At 55.3% G+C, this 23,628-nt stretch overlaps 1 protein-coding gene across 1 annotated transcript in view; it reads right to left on the bottom strand.

The window, feature by feature from the left end:
• wdr46 (WD repeat domain 46) overlaps window positions 1-19,645 on the bottom strand; it is a 47,363-nt gene extending 27,718 nt beyond the window's left edge. Inside the window, exons 1-4 of the mRNA XM_060851153.1 lie at window positions 19,587-19,645; window positions 8,931-9,104; window positions 1,368-1,448; window positions 652-764 (exon numbers count right to left, since the gene is read on the bottom strand). Coding sequence (XP_060707136.1) covers window positions 652-764; window positions 1,368-1,448; window positions 8,931-9,104; window positions 19,587-19,622 — 404 coding nt within the window. The 5' untranslated portion in view covers window positions 19,623-19,645. The remainder of the gene's footprint in view (window positions 1-651; window positions 765-1,367; window positions 1,449-8,930; window positions 9,105-19,586) is intronic.
• Between the last annotated feature and the right edge of the window lie 3,983 nt (window positions 19,646-23,628).

Genomic DNA, 23,628 nt, shown 5'->3' with positions numbered 1-23,628 from the left:
GGGATGGGAGGTGGGGAGAGGAGGGGAGAGAGACAGACAAAGAGAGCGTGGTGGTGGGGGGGCAGAGAGAGACACAGAGTCCAATAACACACAGAATTCTCTCACAGCCATTCCGAGACCTCCCATCCAAAGTGCGGCACTCCCTCAGCACTGACCCTCTGACAGTGCGGCACTCCCTCAGCACGGCACTCCCTCAGCACTGACCCTCCGACAGCGCGGCACTCCCTCAGCACTGACCCTCCGACAGTGCGGCACTCCCTCAGCACCGACCCTCCGACAGTGCGGCACTCCCTCAGCACCGACCCTCCGACAGTGTGGCACTCCCTCAGCACCGACCCTCCGACAGTGCGGCACTCCCTCAGCACCGACCCTCCGACAGTGCGGCGCTCCCTCAGCACTGACTCTCCGACAGTGCGGCACCCCCTCAGCACTGACCCTCTGACAGTGCGGCACCCCCTCAGCACTGACCCTCTGACAGTGCGGCACTCCCTCAGCACTGACTCTCCGACAGTGCGGCACTCCCTCAGCACTGACCCTCTGACAGTGCGGCACTCCCTCAGCACTGACCCTCTGACAGTGCGGCACTCCCTCAGCACTGGCCCTCAGGCTGTGTCAGCTTCCCCAGCGGAGTCCCCACCTCCCCGTCCTTACCCAGCATCCTCCGGGAGCAGTAGCTCGAAGCGTGCGGCCTGTTTCGCTGCTGCCTTCGACAGGTCCCCCAGGACCTTCAGGTCACTCTTCACTTTGTGATTGGTGATCCTCCCCTGCACCAGATCACAGAGAGCTCACAGAGTGAGGGGTGTACCGGGAGGGGGCGCTCCCACCCCAGAGCGAGGGGTGTACAGGGAGGGGGCGCTCTCCCCCCACAGTGAGGGGTGTACAGGGAGGGGGCGCTCCCACCCCACAGTGAGGGGTGTACAGGGAGGGGGCGCTCTCCCCCCACAGTGAGGGCTGTACCGGGAGGGGGCACTGTCCCCCCAGAGCGAGGGGGCACTCTCCCCCCAGAGCGAGGGGTGTACAGGGAGGGGGCGCTCTCCCCCCAGAGCGAGGGGTGTACATGGAGGGGGCACAATCCCCCCAGAGTGCGGGGTGTACAGGGAGGGGGTGCTCCTCCCCCAGAGCGAGGGGTGGACAGGCAGGGGGAGTTCCCGCACCCCCCCCTACAGTGAGGGGTGTACCGGGAGGGGGTGTTCCCCCCCACCCCACAGTGCGGGGTGTGAAGGGAGGGGTGAGATCTCCCCCCACAGTGCGGGGTGTACAGGGAGGGGTGGGATCCCTGGAGATTGGACAGTGATCACACAGAGTGTGTTGGGATGATGTGAACACACTCAGTGTAATATCGCTGACACTGCCCGAGAGATACTCACCACCTTAACAGATACTCCTCGATTAAACTTCCTCATCACTTCCTTCGGGATCGGGGCAGGTCCTGGGAAAGGATCCTGTCTCTGAGGGGGGAGGGGGGTGGGGCAGAGGAGGATGATGAAACGCAGGAATTAGTGAGAAGGACTAACAGTGTGAGGGAAAGTTTATGGTGTCCCTCCCCCTCCCCCCCCACTCTCAGACAGTACACCCCAGACCCTAACCCCTCGAGTGACCCCCCCCACACTCTCAGACAGTACACCCCTGACCCTAATCCCTCGAGTGACCCCCCCCACACTCTCAGACAGTACACCCCTGACCCTAATCCCTCGAGTGACCCTCCCCCTCCCCCCCCACACTGTCAGAGCCTGATCATTTGATGACTTTATCTTTATTCTATCTCTCTCGTTCTCAATCCATCTCCAAGTGGGAACAGATTCTCTCTCCCTGTCTGTCTCCTGTGCCTGGATCCAATGTGAGTCTGTAAACCTCGGTTCCATCTCCTGCTGACTTCCAGACCTAACCCCCTGACCCCAGACCCATCCCCGCCTGACCCCAGGCTGATCCCTCCCCCGACCCCAGACCTATTTCCCCCAGACCGAGCCCCACGGACCCCAGACCCAACCCCCTGACCCCAGACCTCGGTTCCATCTCCTGCTGACTTCCCGCTGACCATTAGATGCAGTGACCGGAGATCGCTCCCCACTGAGGCTCTCCCTGGTCATCTCGGCTTCACTGTCTCAGACACCCTGAGCTTCTCTCGGTACCTACACTGTACACAGGGGCCCAGCTGGGGCTGACCCAGCTTCTTACTCACAGGGCGTGTGTCAGACCAGGAATGTCCCGGCTCCTCAAGTGGGCCACACCATCGATGTCACCCCAAACAGACACAGTCACGACTGGAAACACAATGCAGGGATTTACACATCACTGTTATAACTTTATCTTCTGCGGAAATCAATAACATCCCAGCACTCTCACTCCCTCCCTCCCTCCCTCGGCTGACTCCTCAGCAAACAGCAACAGTGTTTCAGGTGTATCATTTTCGCTGGTTTATTAAGAAATTAACAAAATACTGATTTAAACAAAGATTGCTGTATTTCATCAACTTTAAACATCAGCCCCTCGCTCTTGTACTCTGTGCCCCTGTGTTAGTAATGTGGACGACACTGTGTGCTATATTCACTGCCCCCTCTCCCTGTCCCACCACCTACAGTGATCTGTGCACGTTAACCCCCAGCCCCCCCCCCCGCTCCTGCCCCACCCTCTTCAGAATTATAGCCCTCGTTTTATATTGTCTCTCAAAACTTTTTCCAATCATCATTTTATACAGACTGACCCCTGACCGTGGACTGACCCCTGACTCCAGGCTGACCCCTGATCCCAGACCAATACCCCAGACCGATCCCCCCCGACCCCAGTCCGACCCCTCCCCGACGCAAGACCGACCCCTCCCCTGACCCCAGACCCATCCCTCACCGACCCCAGAACGATCCCCCCGACCCCAGAACGATCCCCCCCGACCCCAGAACGACCCCTCCCCGACCCCAGACCGATCCCCCCTGACCTCAGACCGATCCCCCCTGACCCCAGACCGATCCCAGACCGACCCCTCCCCCGACCCCAGAACGATCCCCCCCGACTCCAGACCGACCCCTCCCCCGACCCCAGACTGATCCCCCCTGACCCCAGACCGATCCCCCCGACCCCAGTCCGACCCCTCCCCGACGCAAGACCGACCCCTCCCCTGACCCCAGACCCATCCCTCACCGACCCCAGACCGATCCCCCCGACCCCAGACTGACTCCTCCCCCGACCCCAGACCGACCCCTCCCCCGACCCCAGACCGATCCCCCCTGACCCCAGACCGATCCCCCCTGACCCCAGACCGATCCCCCCGACCCCAGAGCGACCCCTCCCCGACCCCAGACCGATCCCCCCTGACCCCCTCTGACCCCAGACCGACCCCTCCCCCGACCCCAGACCGATCCCCCCTGACCCCAGACCGATGTCCCCTGACCCCAAACCGTTCCCCCCTCGACCCCAGATCGTTCCCCCCTCGACCCCAGACTGACTCCTCCCCCGACCCCAGACTGACTCCTCCCCCGACCCCAGACCGACCCCTCCCCCGACCCCAGACCGACCCCTCCCCGACCCCAGACCGATCCCCCCGACCCCAGACCGACCCCTCCCCGACCCCAGACCGATCCCCCCTGACCCCAGACCGACCCCTCCCCCGACCCCAGACCGATGTCCCCTGACCCCAGACCGATGTCCCCTGACCCCAGACTGTTCCCCCCTCGACCCCAGAACGATCCCCCCGACCCCAGACTGACCCCTCTCCCGACCCCAGACCGACACCTCCCCCGACCCCAGACCGATCCCCCCCCACCCCAGACCGATCCCCCGACCCCAGAACGAACCCCCCGACCCCAGACTGACCCCTCCCCCAACCCCAGACCGATCCCCCCGACCCCAGATCGAACCCTCCCCGACCCCAGACCGACCCCCCGACCCCAGACCGACCCCCCCTGACCCCAGACCGATCCCCCCAACCCCAGACCGACCCTTCCCCCGACCGACCCCTCCCCGACCCCAGACCGATCCCCCCTGACCCCAGACCGACACCTCCCCCGACCCCAGACAGATCCCTCCCCCGACCCCAGACCGACCACTCCCCCGACCCCAGACCGACCCCTCCCCCGACCCCAGACCGACCCCTCCCCCGACCCCAGACCGACCCCTCCCCCGACCCCCCCCGACCCACCCCCCGACCCCAGACCGATCCCCCCGACCCCAGACCGACCCCAGACCGACCCCAGACCGACCCCTACCCCGACCCCAGACCGACCCCTCCCCACGACCCCAGACCGATCCCCCCGACCCCAGACCGATCCCCCCGACCCCAGACCGACCCCTCCCCGACCGACCCCTCCCCCGACCCCAGACCGACCCCTCCCCCGACCCCAGACCGACCCCTCCCCGACCCCCCCCGACCCACCCCCCGACCCCAGACCGACCCCAGACCGACCCCCCCGACCCCAGACCGACCCCTACCCCGACCCCAGACCGATCCCCCCGACCCCAGACCGATCCCCCCTGACCCCAGACCGATCCCCCCTGACCCCAGACCGACCCCTACCCCGACCCCAGACCGACCCATACCCCGACCCCAGACCGATCCCCCCTGACCCCAGACCGATCCCCCCTGACCCCAGACCGACCTCTCCCCCGACCCCAGAACGAACCCCCCGACCCCAGGACGACCCCCCCCGACCCCAGACCGATCCCACCTGACCCCAGATCGACCCCTCCCCGACCCCAGACCGATCCCCCCTGACCCCAGATCGACCCCTCCCCGACCCCAGACCGTTCACCCCTGACCCCAGACCCATCCCCCCGACCCCAGACCGACCCCTCCCCCGACCGATCCCCCCCGACCCCAGACCGACCCCTCCCCGATCCCAGACCGACCCCTCCCCGACCCCAGACTGACCCCTCCCCTCCCCCGACCCCAGAACGATCCCCCGACCCCAGACAGACCCCTCCCGCGACCCCTCCCCCGACCCCAGACCGATCCCCTCTGACCCCAGACCGACCCCTCCCCGACCCCAGACCGATCCCCCCGACACCAGACAGACCCCTCCCCCGACCCCAGACCGATGTCCCCTGACCCCAGACCGATGTCCCCTGACCCCAGACTGTTCCCCCCTCGACCCCAGAACGATCCCCCCGACCCCAGACTGACCCCTCTCCCGACCCCAGACCGACACCTCCCCCAACCCCAGACCGATCCCCCCCCACCCCAGACCGATCCCCCGACCCCAGAACGAACCCCCCGACCCCAGACTGACCCCTCCCCCAACCCCAGACCGATCCCCCCGACCCCAGATCGAACCCCACCGACCCCAGACCGATCCCCTCTGACACCAGACCGACCCCTCCCCACGACCCCAGACCGATCCCCCCGACCCCCGACCGATCCCCCCGACCCCAGACCGACCCCTCCCCCGACCCCAGACCGAACCCTCCCTCGACCCCAGACCGAACCCTCCCTCGACCCCAGAACGATCCCCCCGACCCCAGACCGACTCCCCCCGGCCCCAGACCGACCCCCCCCCCGACCCCAGACCGATCACCCCTGACCCCAGACCGATCCCCCTGACCCCAGACCGATCCCCCCGACCCCAGACCGACCCCTCCCCGACCCCAGACCGACCCCTCCCTCGACCCCAGACCGACCCCTCCCTCGACCCCAGACCGACCCCCCGACCGACCCCCCGACCCCAGACCGAACCCCCGACCCCAGACCGATCCCCCCTGACCCCAGACCGACCCACCCCCCGACCCCAGACCGATCCCCCCGACCCCAGACCGACCCCTCCCCCAACCCCAGACCGATCCCCCCGACCCCTCCCCCGACCCCAGACCGATCCCCCCTGACCCCAGACCGACCTCTCCCCGACCCCAGACCGACCCCCCTGACCCCAGACCGACCTCTCCCCGACCCCAGACCGACCCCTCCCCGACCCCAGAACGATCCCCCCGACCCCAGGACGACCCTCCCGACCCCAGACCGATCCCCCCTGACCCCAGACCGACCTCTCCCCGACCCCAGGACGACCCTCCCGACCCCAGACCGACCCCTTCCCCGACCCCAGACCGACCCCTTCCCCGACCCCAGACCGACCCCTCCCCCGACCCCAGACCGACCCCTCCCCGACCGATCCCCCCTGACCCCAGACCGACCGCTCCCCCGACCCCAGAACGATCCCCCCGACCCCAGACTGACCCCTTCCCTGACCCCAGACTGATCCCCCCGACCCCAGAACCACCCCTCCCCCGACCCCAGACCGACCCCAGACCGATCCCCCCGACCCCAGACCGACCCCCCCGACCCCAGACCGACCCCAGACTGATCCCCCCTGACCCCAGACCGATCCCCCTGACCCCAGACCGACCCCTCCCCCGACCCCAGACTGATCACCCCTGACCCCAGACCGATCCCCCCCTGACCCCAGACCAATCCCACCGACCCCAGACCGACCCCTCCCCCGACCCCAGACCGACCCCTCCCCCGACCGATCACCCCTGACCCCAGACCGATCACCCCTGACCCCAGACCGATCACCCCTGACCCCAGACTGATCCCCCGACCCCAGACCGATTCCCCCCGACCGACCCCTACCCCGACACCAGACCGACCCCTCCCCGACCCCAGACCGACCCCTCCCCGACCCCAGACCGATCCCCCCGACCCCAGACCGATCCCCCCCGACCCCAGACCGATCCCCCCTGACCCCAGACCGATCCCCCCGACCCCAGACCGACCCCTCCCCGACCCCAGACCGACCCCTCCCCGACCCCAGACCGATCCCCCCCGACCCCAGACCGATCCCCCCCCGACCCCCGACCGATCCCCCCGACCCCAGACCGATGTCCCCGACCCCAGACTGATGCCCCCTGACCCCAGACCGAAGCCCCCTCGACCCCAGAACGGTCCCCCGACCCCAGACTGACCCCTCCCCCGACCCCAGACTGACCCCTCCCCGACCCCAGACCGACCGCTCCCCCGACCCCAGACCGATCCCCCCCCCACCCCAGACCGATGCCCCCTGACCCCAGACCGATCCCCCCGACTCCAGAACGATCCCCCCGACCCCAGAACGATCCCCCCGACCCCAGAACGATCCCCCCGACCCCAGACCGATCCCCCCGACCCCAGACCGATCCCCCCGACCCCAGACCGATCCCCCCGACCCCAGACTGACCCCGACCACAGACCGACCCCTCCCCCGACCCCAGACCGACCCCTCTCCCGACCTCAGACCGATCCCCCCGACCCCAGAACGATCCCCCCGACCCCAGACCGATCCCCCCGACCCCAGACCGATCCCCCCGACCCCAGACTGACTCCTCCCCCGACGCCAGACTGACCCCTCCCCCGACCCCAGACCGATCACCCCTGACCCCAGACCGATCCCCCCGACCCCAGACCGATCCTCCCCCGACCCCAGACCGACCCCCCCTGACCCCAGACCGACCCCCCCTGACCCCAGACCGACCCCTCCCCCGACCCCAGACCGATCCCCCCCTGACCCCAGACCGATGTCCCCTGACCCCAGACCGTTCCCCCCTCGACCCCAGAACGATCCCCCCGACCCCAGACTGACCCCTCCCCCGACCCCAGACTGATCCCCCCAACCCCAGACCGATCCCCGACCCCAGACTGACCTCTCCCCCGACCCCAGACTGACCTCTCCCCCGACCCCAGACCGATCCCCCAGACCGATCCCCCCGACCCCAGACCGATCCCCCGACCCCAGACCGACCCCCTCTGACCCCAGACCGACCCCTCCCCCGACCCCAGACCGACCCCTCCCCCGACCCCAGACCGATCCCCCCCATCCCAGAACGATCCCCCCGACCCCAGACCGACCCCTCCCCCGACCCCAGAACGATCCCCCCGACCCCAGACCGACCCCTCCCCCGACCCCAGACCGATCCCCGACCCCAGATCGATCCCCCGACCGACCCCTCCCCCGACCCCAGACCGATCCCCCCCGACCCCAGAACGATCCCCCGACCCCAGACTGACCCCTCCCCCGACCCCAGACCGACCGCTCCCCCGACCCCAGACCGATCCCCCCGACCCCAGACCGACCCCTCCCCCGACCCCAGACCGATCCCCCCGACCGACCCCTCCCCCGACCCCAGAACGATCCCCCCGACCCCAGACCGATCCCCCCGACCCCAGAACGATCCCCCGACCCCAGACTGACCCCTCCCCCGACCCCAGACCGACCCCTCCCCCGACCCCAGAACGATCCCCCCGACCGACCCCTCCCCCGACCCCAGAACGATCCCCCCGACCCCAGACCGATCCCCCCGACCCCAGATCGATCCCCCGACCCCAGACCGACCCCTCCCCGACCCCAGACCGACCCCTCCCCCGACCCCAGAACGGTCCCCCTGACCCCAGACCGATCCCCCCGACCCCAGACCGATCCCCCCGACCCCAGACCGATCCCCCCGACCCCAGACCGATCCCCCCCGACCCCAGAACGATCCCCCCGACCCCAGAACGATCCCCCCGACCCCAGAACGATCCCCCCGACCCCAGACCGACCTCTACCCCGACCCCAGAACGATCCCCCCGACCCCAGAACGATCCCCCCGACCCCAGAACGATCCCCCCGACCCCAGACCGACCTCTACCCCGACCCCAGAACGATCCCCCCGACCCCAGAACGATCCCCCTGACCCCAGAACGATCCCCCCGACCCCAGAACGACCCTCCCCCGACCCCAGACCGATCCCCCGACCCCTGACCGATGCCCCCCGACCCCAGAACGATCCCCCCCGACCCCTGAACGATCCCCCCGACCCCAGAACGACCCCTCCCCCGACCCCAGACCGATGCCCCCCGACCCCAGACCGATGCCCCCCTGACCCCAGACTGATTTCCCCCTGATCCCAGACTGATTTCCCCCTGACCCCACACCCGACCCCAGACCGACTCCCGATCCCGGAAATGCGGAAGTGGGAGCTGGTACCCCTGGACTCACCCCTGAAAGCACCTTCTTCGCTGGGCAACCCATCTGCTTCCCTCTCCTGGACCTCCGAGAGCGCAGCTTCCTCTGTGCCACCTTCACCCGCTCTGCTGCCTCACTGCCCTTCGCTGGAGCTGGAGCTGCATCTCCTGAAGCCTCCGTTCCACTTTCCCAGTATCTCTTCCTATTCTAAATCGGAGAGGAGAGGGATGGGGTAGAGAGAGAGAGAGACGGTTAGACAGAGGATAACATGGGGTGGGGTGTGGCAGAACTGGGCAGCACCGTGACTCAGCGGTTAGCACTGCTGCCTCACAGCACCAGGGACCCGGGTTCGATTCCAGCCTCGGGCAACTGTCTGTGTGGAGTTTGTACATTCTCCCCGTGTCTGTGTGGGGTTTCCTCTGGGGCTTCCAGTTTCCTCAGAGTCCAAAGATGTGTAGGTCAGGTGAATTGGCCACAAGAAATTGTCCCATAGTGTCCAGGGATGTGCAGGTTAGGGTGGATTGGCCATGGGAAATTGTCCCATAGTGTCGAGGGGTGTGTAGGTTAGGGTGGATTGGCCGTGGGAAATTGTCCCACAATGTCCCAGGGATGTGTACGTTAGGGTGGATTGGCCATGGGAAATTGTCCCATAGTGCCCAGCGATGTGCAGGTTAGGGTGAATTGGCCACAAGAAATTGTCCCATAGTGTCCAGGGATGTGCAGGTTAGGGTGAATTGGCCACAAGAAATTGTCCCATAGTGCCCAGCGATGTGCACGTTACGGTGGATTGGCCATAGGAAATTGTCCCATAGTGCCCAGGGATGTGTAGGTTAGGGTGGATTGGCCATGGGAAATTGTCCCATAGTGTCGAGGGGTGTGTAGGTTAGGGTGAATTGGCCACAAGAAATTGTCCCATAGTGCCCAGGAATGTGCAGGTTAGGGTGGATTGGCCATGGGAAATTGTCCCATAGTGTCAGGGATGTGTAGGTTAGGGTGGATTGGCCATGGGAAATTGTCCCATAGTGTCGAGGGGTGTGTAGGTTAGGGTGGATTGGCCGTGGGAAATTGTCCCATAGTGCCCAGGGATGTGCAGGTTAGGGTGGATTGGCCATGAGAAATTGAGAGGGAGAGGGTACAGTCGGAAGTGACAGTACTTCTGTTGAATAAAGGGAACTATGGAGCTATGAGGGAGGAGCTGGCCAAAGTTCAATGGTGCAATACCTTAGCAGGGATGACCGTGGAGGAACAATGGCGGATATTTCTGTGTATAATGCAGTAGTTGCAGGATCATTTCATTCCTAAAAGGAAGAAAGATCCCAGGAGGAGGCATGGCTGGCCGTGGCTGACGAGGGAAGTTAAGAGACATATAAAGTTAAAAGAGAAAATGTATAACATAGCAAAGATAAGTGGGAAAACAAAGGACTGGGAAGCTTTTTAAAGAACAGCAGAGGATTACTAGGAAGGAAATATGCAGAGGAAAAATGAGGTACGAAGGTAAACTGGCCAATAATATAAAGGAGGATAGTAAAAGCTTTTTCCAAGTATGTGCAAGGCAAAAACATGGTTCGGACAACAATTGGGCCCTTGAAGACAGAAACAGGGGAATATATTACGGGGAACAAAGAAATGTCAGAAGGATTAAATGGGTACTTCAGATCTGTGTTCACTGGGGAAGACACAAGCCATCTCCCTGAGGTAACAGTGACTGAAGGACCTGAACTTAAGGGAATCTATATTTGCCAGGATTTGGTGTTGGAGAGACTGTTAGGTCTGAAGGTTGATAAGTCCCCGGGGCCTGATGGTCTACATCCCAGGGTAGTGAAGGAGGTGGCTCGGGAAATCGTGGATGCGTTGGTGATTATTTTCCAGAGTTCGATAGATTCCGGATCAGTTCCTGCGGATTGGAGGGTGGCTAATGGTGTACCACTTTTTAAGAAAGGTGGGAGAGAGAAAGCAGGAAATTATAGACCGGTTAGTCTGATCTCAGTGGTGGGAAAAATGCTGGAGTCTATTATAAAGGATGAGATTACGGCACATCTGGATAGTAGTAACAGGATAGGACAGAGTCAGCGTGGATTTATGAAGGGGAAATCGTGCTTGACTAATCTTCTGGAGTTTTTTGAGGATGTAACTCTGAAGATGGATGAGGGAGATCCAGTAGATGTAGTGTACCTGGACTTTCAGAAAGCTTTTGATAAAGTCCCACACAGGAGGTTAGTGAGTAAACTTAGGGCGCAAGGTATTAGGGGCAAAGTACGAATTTGGATTGAAAGTTGGTTGGCTGATAGGAAACAAAGGGTAGTGATAAACAGCTCCATTTTGGAATGGCAGGCAGTGACCAGTGGGGTACCGCAGGGATCCGTGCTGGGACCGCAGCTTGTTACAATATATATTAATTATCTAGAAGATGGTATTAGTAATAACATTAGCAAATTTGCTGATGATACTAAGCTGGGTGGCAGGGTGAAATGTGAGGAGGATGTTAGGAGATTACAGGGTGACCTGGACAAGTTAGGTGAGTGGGCAGATGCATGGCAGATGCAGTTGAATGTGGATAAATGTCTGGTTATCCACTTTGGTGGCAAGAACAGGAAGGCAGATTACTACCTCAATGGAATTAATTTAGGTTAAGGGGCAGTACAGAGAGATCTGGGTGTTCTTGTACACCAGTCAATGAAGGCAAGCATGCAGGTACAGCAGGTAGTGAAGAAGGCTAATAGCATGCTGGCCTTCATAACAAGAGGGATTGAATATAGAAGCAAAGAGGTACTCTGGGCGGGTACCGGGGCGGGCTGTCCTAGAGGTGGTCGAAAGGTGTGTGAGGGCCGACCGAGAACTGGAAGGGGCACAGGGTGGACCGAGAACTGGAAGGTGGGTAGGGGCGGGCTGCCTTAGAGTGGTCAGAAGGTGGGAGGGGTGGGGGCTTGCTGTCTCTTGTATGCAGCCGGAAATGTAACTGTTTGTTGTAAACTGTTTTTGCAATTTGGTTAATAAAATAAAAAAATATATAAACAGGAGATTCAGTAGAAGCAAAGAGGTTCTTCTGCAGCTGTACAGGGCCCTGGTGAGACCACACCTGGAGTATTGTGAGCAGTTCTGGTCTCCAAATTTGAGGAAAGACATTCTGGCTATTGAAGGAGTGCAGCGTAGGTTCACGAGGTCAATTCCTGGAATGGCGGGATTACCTTACACTGAAAGACTGGAGCGACTGGGCTTGTATACCCTTGAGTTTAGAAGACTGAGAGGGGATATGATCGAGACATATAAGATTATTAAAGGATTGGACACTCTGGAGGCAGGAAACATGTTTCCGCTGATGGATGAGTGCCGAACCAGAGGACATAGCTTAAAAATACGGGGTAGACCTTTTAGGACAGAGATGAAGAGAAACTTCTTCATCCAGAGAGTGGTGGCTGTGTGGAATGCTCTGCCCCAGAGGGCAGTGGAGGCCCAGTCTCTGGATTCATTTAAGAAAGACTTGGATAGAGCTCTCAAAGACAGTGGAATCAAGGGTTATGGAGATAAGGCAGGAAGCGGATACTGATTAGGAATTATCATATTGAATGGTGGTACAGGCTCGAAGGACTGAATGGCCTACTCCTGCATCTATTGTCTATTGCCCAAGGATGTGTAGATTAGGGTGGATTGGCCATGGGAAATTGTCCCATAGTTACATAGAACATAAAACATAGAAAAATACAGCGCAGTACAGACCCTTTGGCCCTCGATGTTGCGCCGATCCAAGCCCACCTAACCTACACTAGCCCACTATCCTCCATATGTCTATCCAATGCCCGTTTAAATGCCCATAAAGAGGGAGAGTCCACCACTGCTACTGGCAGGGCATTCCATGAACTCACGACTCACTGAGTAAAGAATCTACCCCTAACATATGTCCTATACCTACCTCCCCGTAATTTAAAGCTATGCCCCTCGTAATAGCTGACTCCATACGTGGAAAAAGGTTCTCATGGTCAACCCTATCTAAACCCCTAATCATCTTGTACACCTCTATCAAGTCACCCCTAAACCTTCTTTTCTCCAATGAGAACAGCCCCAAGTGCCTCAGCCTTTCCTCATACGATCTTCCTACCATGCCCGGCAACATCCTGGTAAACCTCCTCTGCACCCGTTCCAATGCCTTCACATCCTTCCTATAGTATGGCGACCAAAACTGCACACAATACTCCAGATGAGGCCGCACCAGAGTCTTGTACAACTGCACCATGACCTCAGGACTCCGGAACTCAATTCCTCTACCAATAAAAGCCAGTACGCCATATGCCTTCCTCACAGCACTATTTACCTGGGTGGCAACTTTCAGAGATCTGTGTACATGGATACCAAGATCCCTCTGCTCATCCACACTACCAAGTAGCCTACCAATAGCCCAGTAATCCATCATCTTGTTACTCCTACCAAAGTGAATCACTTCACACTTACCTACATTGAACTCCATTTGCCACCTTTCTGCCCAGCTATGCAGCTTATCTATATCCCGCTGTAACCTGCCACATCCTTCCTCACTGTCAACAACTCCACCAACTTTCGTATCATCCGCAAACTTGCTCACCCAACCTTCTAGCCCCTTCTCCAGGTCATTTATAAAAATGACAAACAGCAATGGTCCCAAAACAGATCCTTGTGGAACACCGCTAGTAACTGCACTCCAAGGTGAACCTTTACCATCAACTACTACCCTCTGTCTTCTTCCAGCCAGCCAATTCCTAATCCAAACCTCCAACACACCCTCAATACCATACCTCCGTAGTTTTTGCAGTAACCTACCATGGGGAACCTTATCAAACGCCTTACTAAAATCCATATACACCACATCTACTGCTTTACCCTCATCCACCTCCTTAGTCACCTTCTCAAAGAATTCAATAAGGTTTGTGAGGCACGACCTGCCCTTCACAAAACCATGCTGACTATCCTTGATCACATTATTCCTATCCAAATGTTCATAAATCCTATCCCTTACAATTCTCTCCAAGACTTTGCCCACAACAGAAGTGAGACTCAGTGGCCTATAGTTACTAGGGTTATCCCTACTCCCCTATGTGAACAAAGGAACCACATTTGCTATCCTCCAGTCTTCTGGCACTATTCCTGTGGACAACGAGGACATAAAAATCAAGGCCAATGGCTCTGCTATCTCCTCCCTTGCTTCCCAGAGAATCCTAGGATAAATGCCATCAGGCCCAGGGGACTTATCTATTTTCACCCTTTCCAGAATTTCCAGCACCTCTTCCCTACATACCTCAAAGCCATCCATTCTAATTAATTGTGACTCAATATTCACATCGGCAACAATGTCCTGTTACTGAGTGAATACTGACAAAAAGTATTCATTCAGTGTCTACCCAATTTCTTCAGCCTCCACACGCAACTTCTCACTACTATCCTTGACGGGACCTATTCCAACCTAGTCATTCTTTTATTCCTGACATACCTATAGAAAGCCTTTGGGTTTTCCCTAATCCTACCAACCAAGGACTTCTCATGCCCCCTTCTCGCTGCTCTTAGCTCTCTCTTTAGATCCTTCCTGGCTACCTTAGAACTCTCAATCGCCCCTACTGAACCTTCACGCCTCATCTTTACATAGGCCGCCCTCTTCCCTTTAACAAGGGATTCCAATTCCTTATTAAACCACGGCCCCCTCACACAACCCTTTCCTCCCTGCCTGACAGGTACATACTTATCAAGGACACTCAATAGTTGCTCCTTGAACAAGCTCCACAAATTGATTGTACCCTTCCCTTGAAGCCTACTTTTCCAATCCACGCATCCTAAGTCATGCCTCACTGCATCATAATTGCCCTGCCCCCAGCTATAACTCGTGTCCTGCAGTGCACACTTATCCCTCTCCATCACTAGAGTAAAAGTCACCAAGTTGTGGTCACTGTCCCCGAAGTGCTCACCTACCTCCAATTCTAACACCTGGCCTGGTTCATTACCTAGAACCAAATCCAGTATAGCCTCACCTCTTGTTGGCCTGTCTACATATTGTGTCAGGAAACCCTCCTGCACACATTGGACAAACACCGACCCATCTAACGAACTCGAGCTATAGCTTTCCCAGTCAATATCTGGGAAGTTAAAGTCCCCCATAACAACCACCCTGCTACTTTCACTCTTCTCCTGAATCATCCTCGCAATACTTTCCTCTACGTCTCTCGGACTATTAGGAGGCCTGTAGAAAACTCCTAGCAGGGTGACCTCACCTTTCCTATTTCTAAGCTCAGCCCAAACTACCTCAGATGGCGAGTCTTCATCCATCGTCCTTTCCACCGCTGTAATACAATCCTTGACAAGCAATGCCACACCTCCTCCTCTTTTACCCCACCTCTGACCCTACTAAAACATTTTAACCCTGGAACCTGCACCAACCAATCCTGTCCCTGTTCTACCCACGTCTCTGTAATAGCCACAACATCAAAGTCCCAGGTACCAACCCACGCTGCAAGTTCACCCACCTTATTTCGTATACTTCTCACAATGAAGTATACACACTTCAAGCCACCTTCCTGTTTACAGGCACCCTCCTTTGAGATTAATGCCATGTTCCTAACCTCCCTACACTCAAGGTCCTGCACCCTAAAGCTACAGTCCAGGTTCCCATGCCCCTGCAGGGTTAGTTTAAACCCTCCCAAAGAGCACTAGCAAACCTTCCCCAAGGATACTGGTGCCCCTCAGGTTCAGGTGTAGACCATCCTGTTTATAGAGGTCCCACCTTCCCCAGAAAGAACCCCAGTTGTCCAGAAACCGGAATCCCTCCCTCCTGCACCATCTCTGTAGCCACGCATTTAACTGTTCTCTCTCCCTATTCCTTGACTCTCTATCACGTGGCACGGGTCACAGACCAGAGACAACAACTCTGTTCATTCTAGCTCTGAGCTTCCAACCTAGCTCCCTGAAAGCCTGTCTGACATCCTCACCCTTCTTCCTACCAATGTCACTGGTGCCAACGTGGATCACGATCTGGGGCTGCTCCCCCTCCCCCTTAAGGACCCGGAAAACACGATCAGAGACATCACGTACCCTTGCACCTGGGAGGCAACATACCAATCGTGAGTCTCTCTTACCACAACGGGTCTTATTATTAGGTTAGAGGAGGAGGGCGGGTGGGAGGCTCTACCTCAGTGGTTCCTCGCCTGCGCGCCTTTATAGGAAAACAACCTACCCAGGTAAGCTTGCGCTACACCAGCTTCTGGGGCTGCTCTGCGCTTTTTAAAAAAAAACTTCCAAATTTAAACCGTTAAACAAATGTCACTGAGCCTTTAAGCAGCCACTGCCAAATAGCCCTTACCTGCTCTGCTGAGAGAGTTCCCAGGGATGTGCAGGTTAGGGTGGATTGGCCATGGGGAATTGTCCCGTAGTGCCCAGGGATGTGCAGGTTAGTGTGGATTGGCCATGGGGAATTGTCCCATAGTGCCCAGGGATGTGCAGGTTAGGGTGGATTGGCCGTGGGAAATTGTCCTATAGTGCCCAGGGATGTGCAGGTTAGGGTGGATTGGCCATGGGAAATTGTCCCATAGTGCCCAGGGATGTGTAGGTTAGGGTGGATTGGCAATGGGAAATTGTCCCATAGTGCCCAGGGATGTGCAGGTTAGGGTGGATTGGCCATGGGGAATTGTCCCATAGTGCCCAGGGATGTGTAGGTTCGGGTGGATTGGCCATGGGCAATGCAGAGTCACAATGATAGGGGAGGTGGTGAGTGGCATGCTGTTTGGCGAGAATATTAGAAACACCGTGGGGTTTATTATTGATAACCAGGGTTTTTATTGTTATTAGAGCTTAAAAGTCTGTTACTGGAAAAGCGCAGCAGGTCAGGCAGCATCAAAGAAACAGGAGAATCGACGTTTCAGGCTTAAGCCCTTCTATGCAGGGTCAGTCGGTTCCGTAGACAGGTGCTGAGGAAGGAGATGTGGCTGTGGGAATGAGTCTGTTTGAGGACGTGGCTGAGGTGCTTCAGGGCAGAGGAGATGACCTGGGATGTGCAGTGAGAGAGAGAGACTGTCTGAGATCCTTGTAGAGGGAGGAGGAGAGCTTCTTCAAGGTAGGCATCCTTGAAAGAGGATTCACAGTAGATTAAAATCAACTAGGAGAAAGTGAGGACTGCAAATGCTCGAGATCAGAGCTTAAAACCCGTGTTGCTGGAAAAGCATAGCAGGTCAGGCAGCATCAAAGGAGCAGGAGAATCGACGTTTTGTGCATAAGCCCTTCTTATGCCTGAAATGTCGATTCTCCTGCCCCTTGGATGCTGCCTGACCTGCTGCACTTTTCCAGCAACACATTTTTAAGCTCTGATCTCCAGCATCTGCAGTCCTCACTTTCTCCCTGTTTATTGTTATTGAAAACAAATATCTACAGATTCTGTGAATCATAATCAAAAACAGAAATTACTTGGAAAGGTAACGATTATAAATAGGAGGAAAAAGTGAGGACTGCAGATGCTGGAGATCAGAGCTGAAAATGTGTTGCTGGAAAAGTGCAGCAGGTCAGGCAGCATCCAAGGAGCAGGAGAGTTGACATTTCGGGCATGAGCCCTTCATCAGGAATGAGGAAAGTGTGTCCAGCAGGCTAAGATAAAAGGTAGGGAGGAGGGACTTGGGGGAGGGGCGTTGGAGATGCGATAGGTGGAAGGAGGTCAAGGTGAGCGTGATAGGCTGGAGTGGGGGTGGGGGCGGAGGGGTCAGGAAGAAGATTGCAGGTTAGGAGGGCGGTGCTGAGTTTGAGGGATTTGACTGAGACAAGGTGGGGGGAGGGGAAATGTGGAAACTGGAAAAATCTAGGTTCATGCCATGTGGTTGGAGGGTTCCTAAGCAGAAGTTGAGGCGCTCTTCCTCCAGCCGTCGTGTTGCTATGGTCTGGCGATGGAGGAGTCCAAGGACCTGCATGTCCTTGGTGGAGTGGGAGGGGGAGTTGAAGTGTTGAGCCACGGGGTGGTTGGGTCGGTTGGTCCGAGTGTCCCAGAGGTGTTTCCTGAACATTTCCCACTCTTCCCTCCATACCAGGCAATACCCTAGTAAATCACCTCTGCACCCTTTCCAAAACTTCCACATCCTTCATATAATGAGAGATTTGGGTCTGTTCTCATTAGAAAGAAGGCGGCTAAGAGGGATTTGATACAGACATGTAAGATGATCAGAGAATTAGATAGGGTAGACAGTGAAAGTCTTTTTGCGAGAATGACAACGTCAGCTTGTACGAGGGGCATAGCTACAAATTCAGTGATGATAGATTTTAGACAGAAATATGCACAGCACATAAAGGGGCAGCTATAGTCAACACAGGGCTAAGGGTGGTGTGCAGTATACACAAGAAAGTAAATGGGCCACTGCTGTTTGTCATTTTTATATATGATCTGGATGTGGGCATGGAAAGATGGGTTAGTAAATTTGCGGATGCACTAAGGTAGGCAGAGTTGTGGATAGTGCCGAGGGATGTTGTGGGTCGGAGGCAGGTTCTTTACGCAGTGAGTGGTAAGGGCATAGAATGTCCTACCTGCTAATGTCGTCGACTCAACCACATTAGGGAGATTTAAACAATCCTTAGATGAGCACATGGATGATGATGGGATAGTGTAGGGGGACGAGCTGAGAATAGTTCACAGGTCAGCACAACATCGAGGGCCGAAGGGCCTGTTCTGCGTTGTATTGTTCTATGTTCTAGAAAGGGGCTCAGGTTGGGGAGTAAGCTCCTGTGGGAGGTTTCGGGGCCTGGCACCGATGGGGAACTCCATTTGAACAGGGCACAGCTTGGACGGCAGAGCTTCACCCGCCTGAGCCCCATCGACACCGTGACCACAGCCAGGGCCAGGCACCACATGAAGCGTCTCGATGGCTTTGCCCGTGAGCTGCAGCTTCTCCAAGGAGACATGTGGGACTTGTTCTCTCAGAATCTTCTCTGAACCCTTTGCAAAGCTTCCACATCCTTCCTATAATGAGGTGACCAGAACTACACGCAATGTGCGGACTTACCAGTGTCTTGTACAGCTGAAGCATGACCTCATGCCTCTGAAACTCAATCCCCCTGGGAGGCAACTTTCAGAGATTTACGTACCTGGACACCCATGATCTCTCTGGATCAGTGGTGCTGGAAGAGCACAGCAGTTCAGGCAGCATCCAACGAGCAGCGAAATCGACGTTTCGGGCAAAAGCCCTTCATCAGGAATCCTGATGAAGGGCTTTTGCCCGAAACGTCGATTTCGCTGCTCGTTGGATGCTGCCTGAACTGCTGTGCTCTTCCAGCGTCACTGATCCAGAATCTGGTTTCCAGCATCTGCAGTCATTGTTTTTAGGTAAAAAGTGAGGTCTGCAGATGCTGGAGATTCCTTGGATGCTGCCTAACCTGCTGTGCTTTAACCAGCAACACATTTTCAACAGTCATTGTTTTTACCCATTATCTCTCTGTTCATCTAAACTACCAAGATTTCTACCATTAGCCCAGTCCTCTGCATTCCCGTTACTTCTTCTAAAGTGAGCTACCCCTGTCCACATTAAACTCCCTTGGCCACCCCTCAGCCCAGCTCTGCACCATGCCCCTGTGTAACCTCCCTCTGGACTGGCCCCAGCGCCACCCACAGGTTCCCGAACCCGCCCACATCCAGTAAAACACAACAACAAGTCACCACGGGGGTTACTTTTGCTGCAATGTCACTTTTTAAATAAATCCCTCTCTAACCTGTAATGTGCTGCTGCTGCTGCTGGGCGCCGCCATCTTGCTGACCGTCAACCCGGAAGCTCTCCCTGTGGGGCGCTGCTGCTTTACCTACTTCCGGCCGCAGGTGGCGATGTCGGTGGAGGGCACGCCTTTCCCAAGGGGACAGAACCAGTTCCTAATCTATAATCAATATTAGATCATCAATAATCAATATTAAACAATGATAATCCATATTAGATCATCAATAATCATATTAAACAATTAATAATTAATATTAAACAATTTATAATTAATATTAAACAATTATAATCCATATTATATCATCAATAGTCATGTTAAACAATTAATAATTAATATTAAACAATTAATAATCAATATTAGATCATCAGTAATCAATATTAAACAATTAGTAATTAATATTAAACAATTATAATCCATATTAGATAATCAATAATCATATTAAATAATTAATAATTAATATTAAACAACCCGATAATCAATAATCAATACTAAATAGTCCATAATTCATATTAAATGATCAGCATTAAATTATCAATTTAATGCTGATAATTTTATAATCAATAACTTTACTAATGATTTTATTATTGTGGGAGATTAGAAATGTTGTTTTTGCAGGTAGGTGAGGGGGTGTAGTGGAGGGAAGGGAAGGGCAGCATTATACAAACGGCTGCAGGATTCTTGGAGCATGTAGCATGTTTAAGGCTAAGACTTTAATGGGTATAGAGGGTCTTTTAAAGAAAATCGTTTTAAGCTAGGAAATAACTATGAAGGGTTGTAGCTGACCACAAAGAGAAGCAGCAGGGGCATTTCCCAATAAAGCTTATAGTATGATCAGAGAAACTGGATAAAAGAACAAGCCGTAACAAACAAGGAACAAAGCATGCAGACAGGGACAGCAGGATGGCCAGATAAGAAAATAACTACCAAGTCAGGTAATCGGCTTATGATAGGATGGGAAAAGGGAGGCGTGATTCCGCAACTTGTAAACTAAATAAGAATGCTAACAGGTTCTGTATGCGCGCGCATTTCTGCTTGATTGCAGAAGCGTCCAGTTCTTGCAAGACTGTAATAAATTCCAAGGCTTTGTCTCAGGCTGACTGATTTGTGAGTGAGTTCTGTTTCTCACATTATCGATACCAATAATCCCCCCATGGGGAGATAACCCAGTGAGTTATTATCCAGATCCTGTTTAATGATCAATAATGGATTATCAATAACTATAGTCTTCGTCTTGTTGCAAAGAGGGTTGTGTCTATGACCCTGTGGAACTGAGTCCCAGATGCTGCACCCATACCCCCTCTCCTACTTTCCCAGCTGACACCTTTGGGTGCTCCTGGTCTGGTCCCATCCCTGGTCAATGGGGACCTCTGGTGGTAGTTTGGAAGAACTACAGCTGCTGACCACAGAGGGTGGAACACCTGATTGCAGAGCTGTGTGTCTGAGTGTGTTGGTGGAATGTGCCGGTGCACTCATTATTTGTATCACCTCCCATCAGTGCAGTTTCTCTCTCTTTCTCTCATTGACTCTCTTTCTCTCTCTCTCTCTCTCTCTGCGGCAATACTGCTTGACCTGCTGAATCTCTCTCGCAAGTCCTGATATCTCGGATCTTAAGCCTCCAAAGTTCCTTCTTCTATTAAACTAGATTTTCACGATGATCGCTAATTGTAAACTTACAATGTCCTCATAGTTTTATAAAACCCAAACTGTCTCCCATTTCTCAGGTACATTCGACTTCTGTCACACCTCAATCAGATCTCTACCCCCACCTTCTAAACTTCATCGAGTACAGACCCAGAGTCCTCAACCAGTCCTCACATGACACCCCTTCATCCCTATGGTCAAAGTTCAAAATCACACAACACCAGGTTCCAGTCCAACAGGTTTAACTGGAAGCACTAGCTTTCGGAGCAACGCTCCTTCATCAGGTGGTTGTGGAGTACACAATTGTAACACACAGAATTTAGAGCAAAGTTTACAGTGTGATGTAACTGAAATTATACATTGAAAATACCTTGATTGTTTGTTGAGTCTTTCATCAGTTCGTATACCATGATAGTTTCACTTCTTTCATGGATAGGGTGGGCAGTTATTCCCAGGGGGAAGGGGTCAGTTACTGTGGGGCACAGGTTCAGGGTGTGAGGGGGGGAGGGAGTTTAAAAGAGATGTGTGAGGCAGGGTTTTTCACACAGAGGGTGGTGAGTGCCTGGAGATGGTGGATACAGACACAGGAGCACCTGGACCGATACAGGAATAGGAAGGGAATGGAGGGATATGGATCCTGGAAGGGAAGGCAGTTTCAGTATGGAAGGGCAAAATGTGGCAGCACAGACTTGGAGGGCTGAAGGGCCTGTTATTGTGCTGGATTGTTCTTTGTTGTACATTCATTGCAGCACTTTATCAAAGGCCTTCGAGAAATATAAATAGATCACATTGACTGGCTCTCCTTTGCCTAACCTGTTTGTCATGTCCTCAAAGGAATCTTGCAGACCTGTCAGGCATGCCTTCCCATTGACAAAGTTGTGCTGACTCATAGAGTCATAGAGTCATACAGATGTACAGCACGGAAACAGATCCTTCGGCCCAACCCGTCCATGCTGACCAGATATCCCAACCCAATCTAGTCCCACCTGCCAGCACCCGACCCATATCCCTCCAAATCCTTCCTATCCATATACCCATCCAAATGTCTCTTAAATGTTGTAATTGTACCAACTTCCACCACATCCTCTGGCAGTTCATTCCATACACGTACCACCCTCTGGGTGAAAACATTGCTCCTTTGGTCTCTTTTGTATCTTTCCCCTCTCATCCTAAACCTCTAGTTCTGGACTCCCCGACCCCAGGGAAACGATTTTGTCTATTTACCCTATCCATGCCTCTCATAATTTTGTAAACCTCTATAATGTCAGCCCTCAGCCTCCGACGCTCCAGGGAAAACAGCCCCAGCTTGTTCAGCCTCTCCCTGTAGCTCAAATCCTCCAACCCTCGCAACATCCTTGCAAATCTTTTCTGAACCCTTTCAAGTTTCACAACATCTTTCCGATAGGAAGGAGACCAGAATTGCACGCAATATTCCAACAGTGGCCTAACCTATGTCCTGTACAGCCACAACATGATCTCCCAACTCCTGACCAATAAAGGAAAGCATACCAAACACCTTCTTCACTATCCTATCTACCTGCGACTCCACTTTCAAGGAGCTATGAACCTGCACTCCAAGGTCTCTTTGTTCAGCAACACTCCCTCGGTCCTTACCATTAAGTGTATAAGTCCTGCTAAGGTTTGCTTTCCCAAAATGCAGCACCTCGCATTTATCTGAATTAAACTCCATCTGCCACTTCTCAGCCCATTGCCCCAAGTGGTCAAGATCCTGTTGTAATCTGAGGTAACCCTCTTCGCTGTCCACTACATCTCCAATTTTGGTGTCATCTGCAAACTTACTAACTGTACCTCTTATGTTCGCATCCAAATCATTTATGTAAATGACAAAAAGTAGTGGACCCAGCACTGTTCCTTGTGGTACTCCACTGGTCACAGGCCTCCAGTCTGAAAAATAACCCTCCAACCCCACCCTCTGTCTTCTACCTTTGAGCCAGTTCTGTATCCAAATGGCTAGTTCTCCCTGTATTCCATGAGATCTAACCTTGCTAACCAGTCTCCCATGGGGAACCTTGTCGAACGCCTTACTGAAGTCCATATAGATCACATCTACCGCTCTGGCCTCAGTAATCCTCTTTGTTACTTCTTCAAAAAACTCAATCAAGTTTATGAGACATGATTTCTCACACACAAAGCCATGTTGACTATCATTAATCAGTCCTTGCCTTTCCAAATACATGTACATCCTGTCCCTCAGGATTCCCTCCAACAACTTGCCCACCACCGAGGTCAGGCTCACCGGTCTATAGTTCCCTGACTTGTCTTTACCGCCCTTCTTAAACAGTGGCACCACGTTTGCCAACCTCCAGTCTTCCGGCACCTCACCTGTGACTATCGATGATACAAATATCTCAGCAAGAGGCCCAGCAATCACTTCTGTAGC

Source organism: Hemiscyllium ocellatum, chromosome 35 (genome assembly GCF_020745735.1).
Source record: "Hemiscyllium ocellatum isolate sHemOce1 chromosome 35, sHemOce1.pat.X.cur, whole genome shotgun sequence".
NCBI lineage: Eukaryota > Metazoa > Chordata > Chondrichthyes > Orectolobiformes > Hemiscylliidae > Hemiscyllium > Hemiscyllium ocellatum.
This window is presented reverse-complemented; position numbering and strand designations above follow the sequence as displayed.